The sequence below is a fragment of the Hyperolius riggenbachi genome, chromosome 4 (assembly GCF_040937935.1).
Source record: "Hyperolius riggenbachi isolate aHypRig1 chromosome 4, aHypRig1.pri, whole genome shotgun sequence".
Classification (NCBI taxonomy): Eukaryota; Metazoa; Chordata; class Amphibia; order Anura; family Hyperoliidae; genus Hyperolius; species Hyperolius riggenbachi.
Genome location: NC_090649.1, coordinates 49,919,126 through 49,937,902, shown reverse-complemented (window position 1 = coordinate 49,937,902; position 18,777 = coordinate 49,919,126). Strand labels below are relative to the sequence as shown.

General features: G+C 45.4%; 1 protein-coding gene across 1 annotated transcript in view; it reads left to right on the top strand.

Annotated features, from left to right (window-relative positions):
* The window catches only part of XKR5 (XK related 5), a 36,303-nt gene extending 18,828 nt beyond the window's left edge, over positions 1-17,475 (top strand). The window contains exons 6-7 of the mRNA XM_068279002.1: positions 12,767-12,878; positions 15,702-17,475. Coding sequence (XP_068135103.1) covers positions 12,767-12,878; positions 15,702-16,825 — 1,236 coding nt within the window. The 3' untranslated portion in view covers positions 16,826-17,475. The remainder of the gene's footprint in view (positions 1-12,766; positions 12,879-15,701) is intronic.
* The last annotated feature ends 1,302 nt before the right edge of the window (positions 17,476-18,777 follow it).

The following is an 18,777-nucleotide window of genomic DNA, read 5'->3' as shown; positions in this document are numbered from 1 at the left end:
CTAATGGTCCCCCGCTGACATCCTGTGTTGGCGCAGCCAATCACCGATGCTCCGGCCCCGCCTCCGGTTCACTTCTGGAATTTCTGACTTTAAAGTCAGAAAACCACTGCGCCTGCGTTGCCGTGTCCTCGCTCCCGCTGATGTCACCAGGAGTGTACTGCGCCGACACAGACCATACTGGGCCTGCGCTGTGCGCTCTTGATGACATCAGCGGGATCGAGGACACGGCAATGCAGGTGCAGTGGTTTTCTGACTTTAAAGTCAGAAATTCCAGAAGTGAACCGAAGGCGGGGCCGGAGCATCGGTGAGCGGCTGCGCGGGCACAGGATGTCTGCGGGGGACCATTAGAAGCCCCGGGTATGTTCAGCTCATTTTCCCCCGACCCCCCTACAGTATCCCTTTAAAGAGAGACTGAAGCCATATTAAAAACGAGTTTTTACCTCTTATTTAGTTTAAAGAGGAGCTGTTAGGTATAAGGTCTCAGAGAAAATAAACACATATATCAGTAGCTAAAGATTGGCTGTACTTACATTACATATGCATTTCACTGTCCACGTTTGTACTTCACAGAATTTTTATATAGTATATGCAGAGATTGATGCTCATGGCAGGTTCCATGTTTTTCTGTCAAATGTGTCGTCATGTCCTGCCTACTTCCTGATCACAGAAAAGCTCGTACTGCATAACACAGTGTGCAGTGAATATTAATGAGCCATGTGGCTAGGAACAATAGCTGACTCCTGCAGTGTACTCTGCCCGGAGATTTATCAGTGCGACGCGCTGGACTGATTACAAGCTGCTGTAACGTCTCATTAGCAGCCTAGGGGAGGGCCCCAGAATGCTTTGCAGTATAGTATGCGGCTTGCGTCCTCTTAGGTCTAACAGCTTTTCTGATAAGCACACATCAAAGGTAAGAGAGATTTTTATCTTCACTAATGCCTTTTTGGCTTCCTTCTAAACTGTTTAACACAGGAGAATAGAGGTTTAAATTAGCTTCTGCAGCCTGACAGTTACTCTTTAACCTGCTGAGCGGTCTGGACGAGCTCAGCTCGTCCAACACCGCCAGAGGCTGCCGCTCAGGCCCTGCTGGGCCGATTTCCACCAAATAAAAAGCAGCACACGCAGCCGGCACTTTGCCAGCCGCGTGTGCTGCCTGATCGCCGCTGCAGCGCGGCGATCCGCCGCGTGCAGCGGCGAAAGAGGGTCCCCCCAGCCGCCCGAGCCCAGCGTAGCCGGAACAAACAGTTCCGGCCAGCGCTAAGGGCTGGATCGGAGGCGGCTGACGTCAGGACGTCGGCTGACGTCCATGACGTCACTCCGCTCGAAGCGAAACACGGAGGGCCGCTCATTGCGGCCTTCCGTGTTATTTCTTGCCGCCGGAGGCGATCGGAAGATCGCCTCCGGAGCGCCCTCTAGTGGGCTTTCATGCAGCCAACTTTCAGTTGGCTGCATGAAATAGTTTTTTTTTTTATTTAAAAAAAACCCTCCCGCAGCCACCCTGGCGATTTAATCAGAACGCCAGGGTGGTTAAAGAGAATCTGTACTGTCCGATTTGTACACTAAAAATCATGCCAATCAAGTCACTGTGATCTCCTGGTCCCTCTTTGCCGTTTCCGCCTATCCCCGCTTCAATCCTGGCTTTTAACCGCCAGTTTTAGGCAGTGTTTACAAACAAAATACATGGCCGCTTACCAGGAAGTGATGTATGTGTATATATTTTTTTCCAGTAACCTCCAGGACAGGTCCACCATGAGACGACATAGGCTCCTCCCAGGAACAGGAAACGTCCAATTGAGTACTCTATAAATTTTATCAGACACCCTCACTCGCCAGTTGACGTTTCCTGTTCCAGGGAACAAGAGTGCTCTGTCGCTCGCCGGTCTGTCAGGCCAGGTGTGCCAGGGACTGGGTTGGCGGCGTATGGTGGACCTGCCTGGAGAGGAGTTTGGATCCGGTTGGAGGAGCTGATTTCTTCTTACCTCCTCCAGAGACTGTCTCGGCTACCCTGGATGAGTTGGATCCGGCACAGCATGCGGCGTCTGTGACTCCCCGCGTGGCGGAGGCCGTTGGTCGCGCCGGAAGTGACGGAGTGAGTGGTCCTGAGCCTCCGGAGGGTTGGCTGGATGTTGCCCACAATGGCGGCGCCCGGACGTTGGACTTCCGCCCTTACGTGACGTCACTTCCGGTCGCGAGGGTGAAGAGACGCCGGAAACCCGCATGGCTCGGCATTTCGTTTGGAGAGCGGAGCGGGATGGACGCTAAGCAGGAATCGGGAAAGGGCACATAAGCTACTGACCCTTCAAGGCCAAGAAGGCGGTGCCCGCTCTGTGACACAAAGCTTGCCCATAATTATGCCAGACAGTTTTGTCAACCTTGCCTAGTGAAGTTAGTTCAGGAACAGTCAGGCACATTACAGGAAGAAATTAGATCAGTGATGAAACAAGAGATGACGGATACAATTAAATCCTTGAAAGAAGCTCTATCAGAGGCTGTGAATCCGGCAGTGGAAGTAGTTACAGCATCAGCTGGCACAGCGGCTGGTACAGCACCTGAGCATAGTTCTGATCCGATACAGCCAGAACAACCGGGTAAACATAAAAGTAAATCAAATAAAAGAAGAGTGATCTCTTCATCAGAAGAGGAAGCTATGGAAGAGGATGAGGATAATGAAGGAGATGATGATGAGTCTGATGCATCCTCAGTAAGGAGTGTGGAAAGTCAGTCGGATCTTAAGAAGGTTTCTAGATTCAGATTTCCAGCGGATGAGACGGATGAACTCATTTTAGCTATTAATAACACTCTTAAAATAGAACCCAAAAAGACGGAAGAAATATCAATTCATGATAAATTATATCAGGGAATGGAGCCATCAGAACCACTGACATTCCCTGTTCACAAATCCACTAAGAATACTATAATGAGTCAATGGAAATTTCCGGATAGGAAATTATTCATGTCCAAAGGGTTTGTTAAAAGATTTCCATTTTCAGAGGGGGATATAAAGACATGGGATCGATGCCCCAGATTAGATGCAGCTTTCTCACAAGTGAATAAGGACAACGAGTTAGCATTTGAGGATCTGGGATACCTCAAGGACCCACAAGATAAGAGAGTCGAATTTGCTTTAAAGAAGGCCTGGTCTTCAGCTGGAGCTAACTTTAGACCTGCGGCAGCTACGACTTGTGTTTCAAGAGTATTAGCCCTTTGGGTAAAGAAGGTTCAGGAAAATGTTGAGAGGGGGGCATCTACAAAAGAAATTTTAGAATCATTAGAGGTTGTAGCCAAGGCTACAGATTATATTACGGATGCTGCAGCAGAAAATATTAGAGTAAATGCTAGAACAAGTGCATTAATTAATACGGCCAGACGTAATCTCTGGATAAAAAACTGGGATGGAAGTCAGGCCTCCAAAGCTAGGGTGTGTAATATACCTTTTGATGGAGAACTGCTGTTCGGAGCCCAGCTGGATGAAATATTGGAGAGAACTTCCGATAGGAAGAAAGGGTTTCCGAAGAAAAAGAAGTTTATTCAGAACAAAAGATTTTTCAGGAGAAACAGGCAGGATAATAGGGATAAGTTTCAACAGAGAAAGAAACCCTGGGCCATTAATAAGGAAGGAGCGAAAAGGAATTTTCTTTTTCGTAACACAGACAATAAAGAAAAAAAGTGACGCCAAAGGAAGAGTTGGGGGTCGGCTAATGCAGTATTATTCCCAATGGTCAAAAATAACAAAAAACGATTTCATTCTCAATCTGGTAAGACAGGGATACAAAATTCAGTTTCAATCATTTCCAAGAAAAAGATTTGTGGCGACTCCTCTTCCAAGAGACAAGGAAAGGAGATTCGCGTTGGTAAACAGCATAGAGAATATGGTGAAGGAAGAGGTAGTGGTCCCTGTTCCAAAGAGTCAGGAACACAAAGGATTTTACTCGACGATTTTCCTGGTACGAAAACCGACGGGGAAGTTCAGGTTAATACTCAATCTAAAGCCTTTAAATCCCTTTGTATCTTATCTAAGATTCAGGATGGGATCGATTTTTTTTCTGTAAGAAACTTACTGACCCCAGGATGTGTAATGACAAATATCGACCTAAGGGATGCATACTGGCACATCCCAGTAAGAGACTCGTCCCAGAAATTCCTAAGATTTGCGGTAAAGAAAAAGAAACTAGTTCAGCACTTTCAATTCAAGGTCCTACCGTTTGGAATATCGTCAGCTCCCCGAATATTTTCAAAAGTAATGGGAGAGGTAATAAAAGACTTTCACACAAAGGGGATTCTAGTTATCCCTTATCTGGACGACCTTCTGATTGTGGCAGAGTCGAACAAACAGGCAGAGGATCACACAGAGACGGTTCTAGAGCAGTTACAGAATCTGGGATGGATCATAAACTGGGACAAGTCGGTTCTTCAACCAACATCAAGAATACAATTTCTAGGAGTCTTGATAGACTCACAGACACAGAGACTTTATCTGACGGAAGAAAAAGTATTAAAGACAAAAAGAATTATAGTAGATTGCAAGGCAGATCCAACCATGTCAATAAGAGAAATCATGAAGGTATTAGGATTTCTAACATCAACTTCTCCAGCTGTTCAGTGGGCTCTAATGCACACGAGAAACCTACAGTTCTGGATGATGGAGAACTGGAGCAAGAAACAGGAGGATCTAGAGAAGACATTAACGTTACCGGAACTAGTTCTAAAGTCACTAGAATGGTGGTTGACAGAGAAGGTCCTCACAGAGGGAAGATTATGGAGTTATCCCACACAGAAGGTGGTGACTACAGATGCAAGCCTACTAGGATGGGGTGCACATTTAGAGGGAAGAATTCTTCAGGGTCTTTGGACAAGAACAGTAAGAAACCAGTCCTCAAATTACAGGGAACTAAGAGCAATAAAAGAATCTCTGATGCAGTCATTACATCTATTAAGGGGACAGCATGTTCAGATCAGGACAGACAATACCACAGCTGTGGCATACATAAATCGTCAGGGAGGAACGAGATCAAAAAAGCTTCTAGAGCTCTCGATGGAAATATTGATGTTAGCAGAAGAGAATCTCCTATCGTTATCAGCAATTCATCTAAAGGGATCTTTGAACAACATGGCGGATTTTCTAAGCAGACACAGACTATCGAATACAGAGTTGGAGATATCAAACAGGATATTCAGAGTATTAGTCAGGAAGTGGGGTCGTCCTCAAATAGACCTATTCGCGAACAGACAAAACACAAAATGCAAAAGATTTTATTCACTGAATCCCAGAGAGGGGGCAGAGGCAGTGGATGCACTGAGCCAGAAATGGGTATTCAACAAGGCGTATGCATTTCCTCCGATTCAGTTAATACCTCGGGTGTTACAGAAGTTGATACAGTCAAGGACTACGGTGATCATGATAACACCAGACTGGCCAAGAAGAAGTTGGTATCCAATACTTCTAAAGATGAGATTGGACGGTCCATGGAGGATTCCACAAAAGGAATCAGTGATCTTGAAGTCAAGAAGAGGCCCAGGTTGCATTCCAAATCTAAACCTGTCCGCTTGGCTTCTGAGAGGTCTCCTCTGAGAAAAAGGGGTCTTTCAGAGAGAGTAATTACGACAATATTAGACTGTAGAAAGAATATAACTCGTAAGATATATCTAAAATATTGGAAGACGTTCAATATGTGGCAGAAACAGTCAGGGTTTTCAGGTGATACTATTCCTATGGTTTTGGAATTTCTGCAGGATGGAATGGAGAAGAACTTAGCCCTTAGTACTATGAAGGTCCAAGTGGCGGCATTGTCAACATTTTTAAATGTTAAGTTAGCAGAGGATCCTCTTATCATTCAATTTTTTAGATCTATAGAGAGGAAGAGACCATTGGTTGTTAGGAAGATCCCTACCTGGGATTTATCCTTAGTCTTGGGGGTGTTGAAGAAAGAGCCCTTTGAACCATTGTCAGATATATCACTGAAGTTATTAACAATGAAAACGATATTCTTAATAGCAATTACGTCAGCCAGAAGAGTAAGTGAGATACAATACAATACAATACAATACAATAACATTTCTATAGCGCTTTTCTCCCATAGGACTCAAAGCGCTTAGGCTCTCTCAGATTCAGTAATTAGTAGGATGAAGTATTCACACAACAAAAGTTATATTTCTGCAAATGCCAAACTGAACAGGTGGGTTTTCAGTCTGGATTTAAACACGTCCAGGAATGGAGCTGTCCTGATCTGTTGAGGTAAGGAGTTCCAAAACGTAGGGGCAGCATGACAGAAGGCTCTGGGACCAAAAGTTTCCAAGTGGACTCTGGGTATGACTAGATTATTAGAACCTGTTGATCTGAGAATGCGGGGATTGCTACGCAGCTGCAACATATCTTTCATGTATCCAGGGCCTAAATTATTCAGGGATTTAAATGTCAGTAGGCCGATCTTGAATAGGACCCTCCATTCTATAGGTAGCCAGTGAAGGGAGTGCAGGACTGGCGTTATGTGGCAGTGACGGGGTTGGTTGGTTAGCAGTCTGGCAGCAGTATTCTGTATCAGCTGTAGTCGGTACAAGACCTTCTTTTTTGGAAGGACAGTGTAGAGAGCATTGCAGTAGTCCAGTCGGGATGTGATGAAGGCGTGGACTAAGGTTGGCAGATCTTCTGGGGGTATGAGGTGCTTGATTTTTGCAATGTTCTTCAGGTGAAAATAGGATGATTTCACCACAGCAGAGATTTGAGTTCTGAACTTTAAATCCCAATCAATTAGAACTCCCAGGCTACGCACATGATCAGAGCTGCGCAGATCCGTGCCTCCTATTCCCAGTGGTGAAGACTGCAAGTTAAGTTGTTTTGTTATCATGCTCTGCCCTCCTATCAGAAGGACTTCAGTTTTGTCTGCATTTAGTTTCAGCCAGTTGTCATTCATCCATTGCTGTAGTTCACGTAAGCAGGCGTTTATAGTTGGGTCTGTCACACCAGGCTTGAAGGAAAGATATAGTTGAGTGTCGTCTGCATAGCAGTGGTATGTCAGGCCATGTTTTTGGATTAGTTTTCCCAGCGGTAACATGTAAATCGTGAAAAGCAGGGGAGAGAGGATTGAGCCCTGGGGCACCCCATACCTAAGTGATACAGGGGTGGACAGGAAGGGCCCCATAGACACTTTTTGGGTTCTGCCACTCAAGAAGGATTGGAACCACTGAAGAACTATGCCATCAATGCCGCAGTATTCCTGTAGCCTGTTTATCAAGATGTCATGGTCAACTGTATCAAAGGCTGCAGAAAGGTCTAGCAGTATGAGGATGGAGCACTCTCCTCTGTCTCTTGCCATGAGCAGGTGGTTGCATATTTGGATGAGGGCCGTTTCAGTGCTGTGGTGTTTCCTGAAGCCAGACTGGAATGGGTCATAACTGTTGTTTTGTAGGATTTTGGCTTCTAGCTGGAGTTAAACAGCTTTTTCAATTAGCTTGCCCAGAAAGGGAAGGTTAGAGACAGGTCTGTAGCTGGTCATTGCATCTGGGTCCAGGGAGGGTTTTTTGAGGAGAGGCCTGATGATTGCTTCCTTCAGTAAAGCAGGAAATATCCCTGATTTTAAGGAACAGTTAACAATTTTTAGGAATACCGGTACGAACAGGTCGGGGCAGTTCAACATGAACTGTGTTGGGCCAGGATCTAGGTCACAGGTAGTTAGGCGGACGTGAAGGAGGATGCTTGATGTGACTTCTTCATCAATTTCTTTGAAGTTTGACCAAGGTGTTACATTGTCTCTGCTAATGGTCTTCAGCGATATATTAGGCTCAGATGCTGTAAGTTGGATGTCGGACCTTATAGCGGAGACTTTGTCTGTGAAGAAATGGGCAAATTGGTCACAGAGGTCCTTTGAAGACTCGATGTTAAGTTTTTGACATGCCGGGTTGCAGAGTTTTTCCACTGTGCGGAACAGTTGGGCTGGTTTGTTAACTGCATTTGCAATCTCTTGTGATAGAAAGGATGATTTTTTTTCCCGTGATTACCTTTTGGTAGCTCTTCAAGTGGAGGATTAAGGCATGTTTGTCTTCTGGGGACTGAGATTTGCGCCACAGTCTCTCAAGTTTTCGGCCTTGTCTTTTCAGCTCTTTTATAGCGTTATCAAACCACTGTGCATGATGGTGTGGAGTAAGATATTTGGTGCGCAGAGGAGCAATGGTCTCAAAGGTGGAGGACACACATTTGTTGTATTTAAACACCAGAGTATCAGGGTCCAAGCTGGAGTCAGTCAATTCATCAAAGCTAAGGTTATCTCGGATATGTTGAGGTGTTAGCCCTTTTAAGCGGCGATATTTTATTTGATTCTTGACCTGGTGTTTGACAGCTGGTATTGAGAGGGAGAAGTGGATAGTGTGATGGTCTGACCAGGCAACAGGATTAATTTCCACATTGGCTATTGACAGCCCAGTATGGAATATAAGGTCCAGAGTGTGGCCTTTCCTGTGAGTAGCAGAGCTGATTGATTGGAGGAAGCCCAGTTCATGTAAGGCACGAGGTAGCTCTATTCCAAGTTTTGAAGAGGAGTCATCCACCCTTGTATTGAAATCTCCAAGAACAATCCATCTGGGGTGTTCCAGTGTTAGGTTGCATAGGAGGTCTACAAGTTCCTTAAGGAAGTCTGAGTGTTTTTCTGGTGGGCGGTAGATCAGCAATATGTTAATGTTTTTCTCAGCTGAAAGTTGCACCCCCAAGCATTCAAACGAGTTGGTAGGACCTACAGTAAGTGGTCTGATTTTCAAAGCTGATCTAAAGCAAAGTGCAACCCCTCCTCCCCTGCGTTCTTTCCTGTTGCAGTATATCACGGAATAGTTTCCGGAATAGTTTGTTGGCACGGCAGCCTCCAGGGTGGGGCCAACTGGTTCAGAAAGCCAGGTTTCAGTCATGAGATGGAGGCTTTATGTTGCGATGAACCATTCTGCACTATCTACAATGATAAGGTGATTCTGAAGACATGTGAAGAATTTCTACCGAAAGTATCTACGAGGTTTCACAGATCTCAGGAGATTACGTTACCTTCTTATAATACAGAACCATCATTGGATGTCAGAAGATGTTTGATAAATTATTTAGAAGCAGTAGCAGATATTAGAAGGTCTAGAGCTTTATTTATAAATACTATAGGGGCTTCTAAGGGCATGAAGATGTCTAAAAGAACAATAGCAAAGTGGATAAGATTATGTATAGAGGAGGCTTATAAGTTGACAGGGTCAAACTTATCAGGGGTTGTAAGAGCCCATTCTACTAGGGCAACAGCTACGTCATGGGCCTTCAGAGCGGGCGCTACGCCGGAGGAAATCTGTAGAGCAGCTACGTGGTCAAGCCTTGGCACCTTCTCAAGACATTACAGGGTGAATCTGATGTCTGCAAGACAGCAATCCTTTGGAAGAAAAGTTCTGCAGGCAGCTAACCCACCCTAAATGGTAAGATTCTTGCCCATCTTCTCATGGTGGACCTGTCCTGGAGGTTACTGGAAAAACCCTATGTTAGTTACCTGGTAACTTCATTTTTAGTAACCTCCAGGACAGGTCCGTAACCCACCCTACTTAAGGGATATGTATGTATATATGTATGTGTATATATATATATATATATATGTATGTATGGGTATGTGTATATATGTGTATATATATATATATATATATATATATATATATATATATATATATATATATATATATATATATATATATATATATATATATATATATATATATATATATATATATATATATATATATATATATATATATATATATATATATATATATATATATATATATATATATATATATGTTTATATATATATGTTTATATTAATGATAATAATATGAATGACACCCTTGGTGTTACCTAAAGAACAGTTCTTGTGTTATACTGGCGAGTGAGGGTGTCTGATAAAATTTATAGAGTACTCAATTGGACGTTTCCTGTTCCTGGGAGGAGCCTATGTCGTCTCATGGTGGACCTGTCCTGGAGGTTACTAAAAATGAAGTTACCAGGTAACTAACATAGGGTATCATGTTACAGTATACTACGAGTTTTTATTACATAGTGAATTATCTGCACTCCAGTCAGGATTCTCACAATTTCTCAGCATGACAAGCTGAAACAGAGAGCAGAGACCTGTCTGTGAGGGTTAACCTCCCTGGCGGTCTATTAAGATCGCCAGGGCGGCTGCGGGAGGTTTTTTTTTTTGTTTTTTTTTAATTAAAAAAAAACTGTTTCATGCAGCCAACTGAAAGTTGGCTGCATGAAAGCCCACTAGAGGGCGCTCCGGAGGCGTTCTTCCGATCGCCTCCGGCGCCCAGAATAAACAAGGAAGGCCGCAATGAGCAGCCTTCCTTGTTTTGCTTACATCGTCGCCATAGCGACGAGCGGAGTGACGTCATGGACGTCAGCCGACGTCCTGACGTCAGCCACCTCCGATCCAGCCGTTAGCGCTGGCCGGAACTTTTAGTTCCGGCTGCGCAGGGCTCGGGCGGCTGGGGGGACCCTCTTTCGCCGCTGCTCGCGGCGGATCAGGCAGCACACGCGGCTGGCAAAGTGCCGGCTGCGTGTGCTGCTTTTTATTTCGCTCAAATCGGCCCAGCAGGGCCTGAGCGGCGACCTCCGGCGGCGATGGACGTGTATAGTCGTCTATACCGCTGAGGAGGTTAAACAAAGCACACACACAGAGCCTGCAGGGGGCATGCAGAGGGCATGCATAACTTCTCCCTATCACAGCAGAGGCAGCATTCCTCTGTGTTGACAAAAAAGAGATTAGATATATTACAAAGGCAGTGCAACTAGAAAAGGCTGCAGTAATCCAGACCACATTAGAACAGGTATAGGATAGAAGAAATAAGGCAGAAAATTTTGTTAGTCTCTTTAAAGAGACTCTGTAACAAATTTTTCAGCCTTAGTTCTTCTGTCCTATAAGTTCCTATGCCTGTTTTAATCTGCTCTGGCTTACTGCAGCCTTTCCTAACTGCACTGTCTCTGTAATAAATCAATGTATCTTTCCTCTGTCCTGTTTGTCGGGCTAAGGATTGATTGTGTGGAATGTGCAGGGCTGCTTGTGATTGGTAGAAGCGATACACACCCTCTGCAGGCCCCCTGCACACTGTGAATGACTCACACACTATGCTTAGCTGAGCCTATTAGAAGCTGGTTAGTTTGTTTGTAAACACTGCCTAAAACTGTTAATTACAAGCCAGGATTGCAGTAGAGAGTGGCAGAAACAGCACAGAGGGGCACAGGAGAAAATAATGAATAGAATGGTATGCTTTTTATTGTAAGAATATTAGAGTACAGATTCTCTTTAAGGATGATAGTCAGGGCTAAAACGCTGCATTTCCGCAGCAGAACGAGTGTTTTATAACCCCTAAATCCACGGGGCAAAACCAAGGGAGCGCTTCCTGGTAGAGGCAGAGCTTAGCGCTGTAGCTCTCCTCACATCAATCGCCGCCTCTCCCCGACCCTTTCTTTCTTCCTTCACTGAGAGAGGCGGGGAGAAGCGGTGCATTGACGCGAATGGAGGCAGAGCTACAACGCTAAGCTCTGCCTCCCCGGGCGGCAAAATCCACGACTTTGAAAGTTGTGAATTTTTGCCCTAGGATTTGGGGGGGTTATAAATCCCTCGTTTTGCCGAGGGAATGCGGCATTTTAGCCCTGACTATCCTCCTGAAACTAAATAAGAAGTAAAAACTTGTCTTTTATATGGCTTCAGAGTCTCTTTAAAGGCACAGTGAAATTTAACCACCTTAGCGGTATGGACGAGCTCAGCTCGTCCATTACCGCCAGAGGGTGCCGCTCAGGCCCTGCTGGGCCGATTTTACTGAAATAAAAAGCAGCACACGCAGCCGGCACTTTGCCAGCCGCGTGTGCTACCCGATTGCCGCCGCTCTGCGGCGATCCGCCGCGAGCAGCGGCAAAAGAGGGTCCCCCCAGCCGCCCGAGCCCAGCGTAGCTGCTCATTGCAGCCTTCCTTGTTAATTCTGACCGCCGGAGGCGATCAGAATTACGGATCGGGATCGCCCTCTAGTGGGCTTTCATGCAGCCAACTTTCAGTTGGCTGCATGGAATAGTTTTTTTTTTTTTATTTAAAAAAAACCCTCCCGCAGCCGCCCTGGCGATCTTAATAGAACGCCAGGGTGGTTGAAGAGAACCCAAGGTGGGTTTTACAACTCCTTTTAGCACACAGAGGCTGGGTCTGCATATAATGCCCAGCCTATATTGCTATACAGTTCTCCCCCAGGCCCCCCCCTCCCCTGCACTCTGCTGTGCCCCCAAAATAAAACCGCTGTGCTAGCAACCCACAGAGTGTCGCTAGCAAGCTGTTTACATGGCCACTGTCACTCTCGCCGCTCCCCCGCCTCCTCTATATCTCCCCTCCTCACCTGCGTCCCTTCCCTCCCCGCTGATTGGGGGGAAGGGACGAAGGCGGGGAGTGAAAATATAGAGGAGGCGGGGGAGCGGTGAGAGTGACAGGTTACATGTAAACAGCTTGCTAGTGACACGCTGTGGGTTGCTAGCACAGCGGTTTTATTTTGGGGGCACAGCAGAGTGCAGGGGAGGGGGGCCTGGGTGGAGAACTGTATAGCAACAGAGGCTGGGCATTATATGCAGACCTAACCTCTGGAAGCCAGAGAGAAGCAGCAGATGAGGAGCGGTGGGAAGAATAGAGAAGTCTAGTTGCTGCAGCCTTGGAAATCCTCACTGAAACCAGCCTTTTGAGAATTGTATGAAAAACACCCCATCATTTCCTATGTTTTTCCGTAGATTATGTTGCTGGAAAACTGCATTCTGCTGCTGCTGGCCACAGACTTCCTGCAGGGGGCGGTGTGGAGCAACGTGAAGCTGTCAGTGGCCGTCCTGTCCGGCTTCCTGATTGGTGAGTGACTCAGACACACTCTGTATAATTCATTTTTGCCTTGTTAACGGCGTAACTGACGTGCAGGCCTTTCTTCAATGGGGCTCATTGTTAGCCAGCGAACCATGGTTATTTTAATTTAATGGTAATTCCCCATGTTTTACACACTGCCTTGGAACGAGCAAATGTGGTTGCTGCTGTCACTCAGCACAACAGGACAGCGGTCTTACGAAGTTCCATGTCGCTTAATTCATGTTTTAATTGCTTTTTGTTACTTTTGCTTTTCAGTTTTTATTGACTTATTAGTCATGTAGATCAGGACAAATTGAATAAAGGCGGGTGCCCCTTCTGACTCTAGCTGTAGATTTGTAGCATCTAAACAGTCTTCTCGATTGGCCAAGCTGGAAAGAGGATATCAAATGCGTGGCAATCGACGGAGTATACGTCACAAGTTCAGCGTTGGCTCTCTTCATGCAGTCCCTCCGCAGCACATCACTGCAAACAGATGAAAACACGTTGAAGAAGAACTGAAGTGAGAAGACTATGGAGCCATGTTTCAAAGGAAATAAACAATGCCAGTTGCCTGGCAGCCCTGCTGATCTATTTGGCTGCAGTAGTGTCTGAATCACATCAGAAACAAGCATGCAGCTAATCTTGTCAGATCTGACAATATTGTCAGAAACGCCTGATCTGCTGCATGCTTTGTTCAGGGCCTATGGCTGAAAGTATTGAGGCAGAGGATCAGTAGGACAGCCAGGCAACTGGTATTGCTTAAAAGTAAATAAACATGGCAGCCTCCATATACCTCTCTCCAGTTTTCTTTTTTTAAAGGACACCTGAAGCATGAGGGATCTGCAGCTCTGTACAGAGTACATAGTCATGTCACTGACACTCCTCAGAGGAGCTCACAGTCTAATCCCCTCTATAGTCATAGTGTAATGCCCTACCATATTATTATTATGTATTTATATAGCACTGACATCTTCTGCAGCACTTTACAGAGTACATATGTCACTGACTGTCCTCAGAGGAGCTCACAATCTAATCCTACAATAGTCAGTCTAATGTCCTACAATATTATTATTATTATTATGTATTTATATAGCACTGACATCTTCTGCAGCTCTGTACAGAGTACATAGTCATGTCACTGACACTCCTCAGAGGAGCTCACAGTCTAATCCCCTCTATAGTCATAGTGTAATGCCCTACCATATTATTATTATGTATTTATATAGCACTGACATCTTCTGCAGCACATTACGGAGTACATTACTCATGTCACTGACTGTCCTCAGAGGAGCTCACAATCTAATCCTACAATAGTCAGTCTAATGTCCTACAATATTATTATTATTATGTATTTATATAGCACTGACATCTTCTGCAGCACATTACAGAGTACATAGTCATGTCACTAACTGTCCTCAGAGGAGCTCACAATCTAACCCCTACCATAGTCGTATGTCTATGTATGTACCCTGTAGTGTAATGCTGGGCATACACGGTCGATCCGGCGGCCGATTAGCCCCCACTCGTCTGCGCGTGCGCCCGGATTGATTCCCGCTCGTCCCCGCCGACGCTTCTTATCTTCCGCTCGATTCCCCGCTATTGTCCGCCAGCGGGTATCGAGCGTGGAATTGATCCCCCTGGTGATTGGACACGTCGGATATTATCAATCGAGCCATCAGGTTCGATTGATAAGCCTCCCTCGACGCCGTGTATGCCCAGCATTGGTATCGTAGTATAGGGACAATTTAGGGGGAAGCCAATTAACTTATCTGTATGATTTTGGAATGTGGGAGGAAACCAGAGACACAGACATGGAGAGAACATACAAACTCCATGCTGACAGTGCCCTGGCTGGGATGAAAATCTGGGACCCAGTGCTGCAAGGCGTGAGTGCTAACCTAATCAATGCTGTGTTTTGAGGCCCCAGCTTTGCGGCTACAATTAGGCTACAGTTTGCTGTGGAGTCCCAGGACCATCACAAACAATGGAAGGTGGTAAGGAGCTGTTTGCAGAATACAATCCAAGGTTCCATTCAAGTGTATGCGCCTGCAGATTGCCACTGTAGGGTAATCCCAGTAGGTTATGAAAGCACTGATTACTACTATACAACATGAGACAACCCCTTCATAAATAAGGTGGTCTTTAAGGCGTATAATTATTATATTTTATATTTTTGTCAGCCTGCATTTCTGGTCACCACTCCTTAAACTCTTGAGCACCGCAGGCTTACATCCCCCCTAGTTACCAGGCTATTTTTCACAAATCAGCACACTGCAGCTTTAACAGTTTATTACTCGGCCATACAACTTGCCACCCAAATTAATCTTGCCACTAACCGAGCTTTCTGTTGGTGGGATCTGATTGCTGCTGCAATATTTTTTAATTTTTTTTAGGGGGGGGGGGGGGAGATTTTTAGTATTCACTGTAGTCCTTAGTAAAGACTAAGGCACCTCCTGTAAAAGATCTGTATAAGGAGCTGGTCAGCCTCCTTACTCACTTGCATGCTATTTTAGCAGTTGAACAAAGCAACTGCCATTCAGTGTTTTTGAAAAAAAAACCCTTCTTGCCCCGATGAGGCGGTGGGTTACTCCCTACTGTAAGTGACAGTGACATTGGAAAATGTAATTTATAGTGCATTTTGTTTGGGAACAAATGCACATATTACTTTATACATAAACACACAACACACACACTTTATATTTTACAATTTTTTTGCGATAGTAGTCTTTTAAAAGTAGCCCTCTTTAATTTTCCTAAAGAATTGTTATTGAATGCAGTAGATGAATAGCCTAAACCTGATGGAATTTTATCATGACTCTCTCTCTTTTGCAGGTTGTGCCGCCTTAATCATTTACTACACTTTGCTGCACCCAAAGTCGACAGAAATCTCACAAAGCTTTAAGAAAATAGGGAAAAGTCACGGCAAGCCAGAAGAATCTGTTCTTTCCTCTAGATGGTGGAGTCGAACCGCCAAAAAGGAGGCCAATGACCTACTTGGGGGAGAAGACCTGAGTCCAAAGACTGGAAACCAGGAAGCTGTAGCCGCCAGTGAAGACCTCGCCTGGATGAAGGCCGCCGATAAGCAGCATCACCTGCTTCTGCTTAAACTCGCTATGAAAACTGGAAATCTGTCAAAAATCAATGCTGCCTTTGGCGATGGCGGTTTTGGGGACCTTTTTTCACTTGGATATGCACAAAACCCTGAGCAACCATTATTTCAGAACAATGTTCAAGACGACCAAAAGAATTTGGAAAGCCCTACATCTTGTTCTTCGAAGTTTAAACAGTTGGTGATGAGGCCAGGACAAATGGATGTTGGCCAAGACTGTAAGTATGTTCCACATGAAGGTTCTACTTACGTGTCTCTTGGGAACTCCAAAACTTGTGAACACGTAGCTCCAAAGGATGTGAGAAATAAAGCGCATGAGGGTAGGTCATCTGGAAAAGCTTCGGAAAGTAATGCGCGTGGCTGCTCAACCAATGGAGGCCTTGGAAGTCCAACTCTGTACTTCAGCGCACATGCTGATGAAGTCCTGCCTGGGAAGGATTCACACTGTGTGGACATCCCAGAAGGTGTCTTGAAACTTCACACCGACAGCCCCCTCAAAGAAGAACCAGAAACTGAGACCGTGACTATTCCAGTTATATGTGTCAGTCCTATTCTGAGTTTGGCTACCAACAGCAACTTCCAGAGGAGCATAGGTGATGATACCAGTAGTCTCTGTGAGGAGTCTGATGTATCACATGATGATTCTGGAATTACGGAAACTGAGGCACATTTAGTAAATCAAAGGTTTCACCTACTCGCCTCCGGAATCCCATCTTCGGTGAAAGGAAGGCTTGTCCAAGAGGAGAAACCTTGCTTTACCTCCACCCCCAAACCACAAGCCACAAATGTGGAATCGGAGATGCGAGAAGCCACAAAGGCCAAGAGAAGACTTGACCCAACTGACTGAGGTCCTAAACGTTCAAGAGGAGCATGGTGGTCATGCTGTATCAATCTCCTCTGTGAACAGGTCATCGGGAGCGCATCCCGTAACAGAACTTAAAATGCTTGGAATATCTGTATTCGGATATCGACAGCAGTTATGGTAGAGATCAAATCTTATGGGAGATGGACTTGCTGTGATGGAACACAGTGTTGACGGTACACAGTCTTGTACGCAGACGGTCTGTTGTGTAATTAACAGTTATAAATAATATTTACCGCTTCTTATAACACAGATATAATTTATTTTATATTTTGTGTGTTTAATACTCGCTGGTGTTATTGGTACCTCATTGACGGTCCATGCTTCTTCTTTTTTTAGTAGTTTTATGGGACCATAGTTTAAACCTTGGTTCAGACCCCAGCAGACAAAGGGGCCCTGGGCCTGAAGAACTGCATTGAGTCTTTTCACGGACTGCTAACCCATGTCCTTGCATGGTATACCTGATGTTTGGTTTGCTGCTTACTACCCTCTCATTGGTAGAGCTGGTCTGCTGATATTTCCGGTTTGCATGTAAATGTTTGTCAAATCCTATGCAGTTTGGATTTGGGCCAATCAGTTGCAGTTCCTGCCAATTTTTGATTGGCTCCATTTCAATCCGCTTACAGTTTGTGTTACATTTCTACACAAGTTGAATAAGTCCGCATGTCATTGACCATAGGCATGGCAATGCTTAGGAGAACTCATGGAGAAGCATGTGATCAGTTTGATCAGCTGATGGATTTGTAAGGCCCTGATTTGCTGGTCATGATCATGCATTACACCAGGAAGTCATCAAAGCAAATCAGAGGCTTATAAATCCATCAGATGATCAGACTGATCACATGCTTCTCCATGAGTTCTTCTAAGCATTGCTATTCCTAGTCCTGAGTAAAGAGAAGAGCCTAAGACATATTGGCCGGTTTATAAATGGGCAATAAAGAGACTCTGAAGTCTCCTAAAATCCCACTTTTTATTCAACATTTATTGTCAGCACTATCAGCCCTCCTAAAACGCTGCATCACCCCGGCAGAAAGCTGTTTATGAACCCCTCCCCCCCCAAATCCCCGTGGGAAAATGCGGGAAGCGCTTCCTCATAGAGGCAGAGCTTCGGGCTGTAGCTCTACCTCCAAGCGTGTCAATCGCCGCCTCTCTCAGTGAAGGAAGGCAGAGGGGCGGGGGAGAGGCGGGGATTGACGTGAATGGAGCCAGAGCTGCAGCTCAAAGCTCTGCCTCCCTGGGCAGCAAAATCCACGACCAAGAAAGTTGTGGATTTTTGCCCGGCATTTGGGGGTTTGTAAACTGCTTTCTGCTGCGGGGATGCATCGTTTTAACAGGGCTGATAGTGTTGAAGATAAATGTTGAATAAAACGTAGGATTTTAAGAGGCTTCAGTGTCTCTTTAAAGCCAACCTATGACCTTTACAAAACCAAAAAGCTAGATGCTTGCCTCAGAGGGAAGACTTTGGATCCTCTAGAGGTTTTCCGATCCTTCTTAGCTCACTGCTGGTGGCTGGGTCCATTTTCTTCCTTGCAGCCGCACTCCGTCCATCCATGAACCTTTGTCCAAATAGGTTCAGATGGTCTCAGTGCTGGTACGGGGAGCTCAAAGGGGGCAGAGGAAGCCACTGGACTATCCAGAGACTTCTCTTTTCTGAGGTAAGTAACTTTTTCCGCCTAGTTTGCCTTCAGGTATGCTTTTAAAGGGACTCCGAGAAGTTAAAAAAACAAAATCGGAACTTACATGGGGCTTTCTCCAGCCCACCGTAGGTCAGAAGGTCTCCTGGCTCCTCTCCTGGTTCCTCCACAGAAATCACGACCGGGGCCGATTGTTGGGCTGACACTTCTGCTCGTCATGCCGGCCGCTACTTGTCATTACAGCGGCTGGCGTGACAGTACTGAGCATGCGTGGTTTACAGTTAGAAAACTGCATGTGCAGCA